This window comes from Bactrocera latifrons, unplaced genomic scaffold, assembly GCF_001853355.1.
Source record: "Bactrocera latifrons isolate USDA-ARS-PBARC rearing strain unplaced genomic scaffold, ASM185335v1 scaffold_2, whole genome shotgun sequence".
NCBI lineage: Eukaryota > Metazoa > Arthropoda > Insecta > Diptera > Tephritidae > Bactrocera > Bactrocera latifrons.
The window spans coordinates 745,881-751,537 of record NW_017535518.1 but is presented as its reverse complement, the minus strand read 5'-3'; the positions used below and the strand labels follow the sequence as shown (position 1 = coordinate 751,537).

The following is a 5,657-nucleotide window of genomic DNA, read 5'->3' as shown; positions in this document are numbered from 1 at the left end:
TTTATTACTAACTCTAATTTTAATTATTTTTATTAACTCTTATTATTCTCTGTTTTTATTAACTATTACTCTTTTAAATTTTACTTCTTAGCTGGCCATCCTAACTGTCTGGGTCACCTCAGCCGTTTACTCGACGCCCAAGTTCGTTTTCAGCAAAACTATTAAAAATATACACACTGAGGATGGGCAGGAGGAGGAGATTTGTGTGCTGGATCGCAAGATGTTCAATTCACAATTGCTGGATATGATCAATTTTGGACTGCTCTACGTAATACCGCTGCTGGTGATGACGGTTAGTGCAAAAAAATAATTTTAATAGAAAATATTTKCAAAAAATCGTTTACTATTTCAAAACTGTTTTTGTCCTTAAGAGGAGAAAATATTCCGGTTAGTTCTCGATTATGTCATAAATTGTCATAATTCATTTCATATCCTTTGCTGTATCACAGAGTTTTAACCCCGTTTWCGAAAGCAATGTTGAAGGTCTGATATTTTTTCACAAATAATTCTTCCAAAATTTGTTTTCTGAGCCGAAAAGGTTAGAAGATTGTTCAGTTAATATAACTTTTTCTAACTATKTTGCAAGTACTTACTTAAAGTTGTAAGAAAGTATTTAAAGGTGTCAAATCTTAATTTTGGCCTAATCATTTGATATAACTTTGATGTTTGCTGGGGAAAATATCGAAGTTGCCATATAAGAGAATTAGTTTGTCATGTCATATTCGGCGTAGTTCACAATCTTTCTGTTACCAAATATCGACAAAATGCCAAAAAAAAATTCCTAAGAAGTTTTGAGGATGAAACTGAAGTTAAGGCTTTAAAAATATTCCAATTGTATTCACCTCAGGCAAGAGGAACGTTTCTCATGCAAATAAAATGTATGTATTGGGCATCCGTTACTTTTTCAGAGTCGACACTATGATGGCTGGCGAAAAGGTATGTTTGCTATGAGAATATCCTAAGACAGTGCTTTAAGTTGCCGGACCACTGCAGTATATTTCCAGCTGCGGTCTTGGAAAGCAGAGCAGCAGTGAAAGGTGTTGTCAGATGTAAGCAACTTCATTTCAACCGGGTGCCATGTCATAAAGGCATCGAGGGCAATGAAATAGCAGATGAAATTGTCAAGAGTGGTTTACGTTTAACGTTCGAAAACGTGTTCACGTAAACGTAAATGTCTAGAACAGGGCACCAGTGAAGCAGTGGAGCATCTCTTGTGCACTTGTGCACGTGGAATAGCGCCTAATAAGTTTTGTGACAGGTAGAAGACATTTTGTTGGGAGATAAAATCCAAATATAGTAGTTTATAGCTTCACAAAAGGCCTGTACTTAGCAAAGTAAATGTGGTCTCCGCCATCTTAGAGAAGTAGGTACCTAGCTCAATCTAACTGAACCTAACAAGATTTCCGACATTTTTATATTTYCTTTCATCTAGTTTTGCAAGGCAACACTTACTTTTAAAGGGCTTAAAGCTTCAAGACCAAATTTTAAAGAATTCTCCGCAAACTTTCAGCAATCCATTTCTTACCTCTATCTCTAAAGAATTTCATGGCTCATAAGAGCCAAATAGCAACCCAATTGTTGCTTTAAGCCSTCTTCATACTTTCTTTAAAAGAAACAGTCATATTATAATATATTTTGATTAAAGCCACTCTATTCAAATGCACATCTATTTAACGACCTTGTCTAGCCCACATTTGCCTCATATTAGCTAGACAATACATAGATGGCACACTTAAATCGTTTGCCATAAATTTTCACAATCTCACTAAATTGTCTCAGAGCCAAAACAATAACCGAAATCATTCTCTCCACAGGTGCTCTATAGCAAAATTGCGGTCGCTTTGTGGCGCAGCTCACATGGTCTCTCGCATCATTTAGTCACACAGCATCAGCAGCAGCAGCAACAACAACAGCAACAGCAGCAACAACAAGACGAAAGCATGAGCTTACATAACAGCATGTATCATCATCAACATTCACAACACCATAATCACAATCATCACCATCATCATCATCATCCGCATRCGCAACAACTACAACARCATAATCATCATATGTCCTATAATCATCATACAGCACAGACAACAACGACACTGCACAACATCAGTCATCATMCGAATCATTTGCAACMGACACACGCGGAGCAACAGTTGCCCGGCGCTGAGCTGACGCACACCACCGTTGTGGGCGTGGTGGGCATGGGTAGTCTGAGTGGTTGTGGCGCTGGTGGCGGTGGCGGTGGCGGTGGTGTCGTTGTCACCAATATGACTAGCGGCTTGTTGTCGCGCAAGCAGAGCAGCAAGTACGAGAAGCGTGGCGTCAGCATCACCGAGAGCCAGGTGAGCTGTTAATTAAATATTGTATGTTATAAATATCGTTGTCTGTGCGTATGTGTGTGTGTGTGTGTGTGTGTGTGTGTGTATGGGTGACTGTGATTTTCTGCGTGTGTGTGTGCTTGCATGTGCGCATAAATTGCCTAATATGTTCGTGATGGCTTTTATGAGGTTTACGACTAATATAAATGTGCATACTTATGCGCGGCTTTCGGTTGACGCCTGCGCTTATGCTGCGGCATGYAGATTTCAATGATGGCACGTATATATGTACATATTTTTTTATTAAATTTCGCACGCATAATTTGCATATTAGAATTTGGAGGCAATTTGCAGCTAAAGTTTAGGGCGTACTTTTTTATGAATTATGAAAATTTGTTCATTGGTTTTTGAGATATCCGAACACAATTTCAGAAGTTACATGGGCTTACAGGTTCCAAAAATCGACAGTTTTGTTATCGTATTAAATTATACGGCACCTTTGGAATATTGTGCTATGTTTTTAAATTGATTCGAATAATACTTTTGGATATACAGCTAGAGGCAAGCTAGACAAAGTGCGCCGTCTTTAAACGCGCTGGCAAGAGTTTTAGAGAACTRTCAAACTAATCTTAATGAAACTTTATATAGGTCATTGAGATGCAATATTTAAAGACTTGTACGGAGAATTTTAACTAAAATATTTTTTTCATCTTAAATGATTCATTCACGAGCCAGAGAAAAGCAATGCACACCTTCTGATTACTGTTGCTCCAATGAAGAAATATTAATCTAAAACTTACTGATCAAAAGGGGGTTCTATTGATAACACAGTTAATTTCAATTAGAAGAGCTGTTTGCTAACATATCCTTTCAATTGAAGTCACGTGAGAATCAAACAAAAGAGACGTTAGATAAACTACAGTTTTTGATGGTTAGGTGGAGGYCAAACTGACTTACCAAGTGACGATGTTAATTGGATAAAATCTCTTTAGCACTGAATATTCTTCGACTGAATTAGATGCCTTGAAACATTCGAGTACCAAAATGAAATGAGATGATCGTCTGAAAGTATACATCACTAGTCATTAATCAAGTTGAATACATAATTTTAGTGATATATCATATTTTAAGTATTGAGATTTGAGTACTTAAAAATTTGGAAGTAGAAAGTCGAAAAAATATATAAAATTTGTATATAAAAGCTATACAGTTATAATGCCAACATTTCTTCCAGGCCTCGACTTTCTTCATAAGCACTCTTTAGGATGGCGTACTCTCTCTTTTTTGAGTTAAGCGCGATCTTTAGGGGCACCAAATAAAAGTTCTCCACTTATACAATGATTCTAGCTTCATTTGTTGATATACGCTAACAACAAAATTCTCTACTAGAAGATATTTTCCACAGAATGGTCTATTGTAGAAAAAAAAACATAACATAACAAAATGGTGGCTTTTAATAAAAATAAAGTTAAATTTAAATAAATAATAATAAACATTAAATATTAACAAAACATGCAAAAATTTGATGGTTATAGCATCATTTGCCTCCGACTCGAAGACGATGAATAATCTTTGCAGCAATTTCGAAAAATAATGTTTCGAGCAAAGTGTGTTTCAAGATGAACTGATAGAGCTGATTGAACAGAGCGGCCATAATTTACAAGGCTATAACTCGAAAAGTATTTGAGGTATTGATATAATTTTTTGAAATAATATATTTAAAGGTACTAAAATTCAAATATGCTAAAAATTAAGTAAACTTTTTTTTTAATAACATNTTTTGGATACCGGCTCAGGTATCAGTACATAAAAAAGTTAGAGGTGCAAACTTGCAAAATTTCTATAAGTTAACAGGCGAAGGAAAAACATTATTATAAAAACCACTTAAATTGAAAAAAAAGTTGTGTTTTGGTCATAGTATTTTGGTTACTATATTCTCATATTGAAAAAAAATTTGAATTTGGGTTATAAAATAATATAACCATTTTATGATGATTATCATACACCCACATTGAAAGACACTAAGATACACTAATATTAAAAAAAATTAGTTTTGATTATAAAATGGTTATATTCTCATTATCATACACCCGTATTGAAATATGCTTACGTTTTGGTTATACATTGGCTACCATACACTCATACAATAGTTATATTTGTGTTATCATACTTTTATATTGGAAAAAATGAGCTTTGATTATAAAATGGTTATATATTGGTTATTATATCTGAGAGCGACTTTCGACTTTTATTGACGATTTGTTTTTTTTATGTTAGATGTGTGTATTCAAGTGGAGAACTTTTCTCTGCCTAATAAATTCTCTAAAAAAAATTTTTTACCTCGACCTAACCATAAAACTAAAAATCATTTTATACTTATACAGTTACCAGCCAAAGTTTACAAGAAATTCTTCCGACTCCAATAGTCATACTCTATACTTTCATACATGAAAACTACGCCAGCCTCCTACGTGAGCAATTAGTGCGGCAAAGAAATTGAAATTTAACTTTTTTTGTTCAAACTTTTTCGAAATAAAATTTGCAATTAGCCAAAAGCATTTGCCACTTTTACATTTTTTACAGTACTTGGCAAAAATAGCGCAGAAATGTTTAATAGATTGCCACATTTATCATTTGGCGAAAATTTGCCAAATGCATGCGAAGCTAAAGGGTAAAAATGAAAAATTTATTTTTCTAATTTACTTATCGACAACTTTTCATTCACACCAAAACAAAGTTTTGGCGCAGAATCTCCGTTTATCCCGCCACTGTTACGCTCTCACTCACACACTACTTAAAATTACATTTTTCTAATGAACGGAAATCAAGCGAAACTTKAGCAAGTTGCACATTCGGACGACGACGGCAAATCTCAAGCAGCACGAGCAAGCGCCATTTGCTTGCCACCAAAACTAAAGTGGCAAGTTGGTTGCTTGTTTTCTTTTGGCGAAACTTTCTGCCCGAAGCTAATCTGTACCGCAAACATGGCCGCCATGGCCGCAGCCAAGCCACCGTTGCCCCGCTGATAGCCACACCGAGGCACACACGATTGGCGCAAATCTATTTGCGGAAGCCTGTGGAATGTGCTTTTGGGTAATGGACCTCGAAAGTTTGTCCAACCACTACATGCCAGATTTCCCCTTACCGCACTTGCTGGCGCTATTGACAATAAGGTGTTAAATGTTGAAATGTCTCGAAACTTGGAAACTTTTTCAAAATAGTTGAGCGTTGCGAAAACGAAGAACAAACGATGAATTGTGCTTGAGTACTTGAAAAGAAACTTATTTAATGTGAAATTGGAGAAAAAAAATAAATAAAAAAATAAAAAGAATTATAAAAAAA

The 5,657-nt window shown here is 35.3% G+C and overlaps 1 protein-coding gene across 1 annotated transcript in view; it reads left to right on the top strand.

Moving 5' to 3' along the window:
- LOC108967785 (G-box-binding factor-like) overlaps positions 1-5,657 on the top strand; it is a 17,227-nt gene that overhangs the window by 4,411 nt on the left and 7,159 nt on the right. The window contains exons 2-3 of the mRNA XM_018931414.1: positions 92-292; positions 1,815-2,339. Coding sequence (XP_018786959.1) covers positions 92-292; positions 1,815-2,339 — 726 coding nt within the window. The remainder of the gene's footprint in view (positions 1-91; positions 293-1,814; positions 2,340-5,657) is intronic.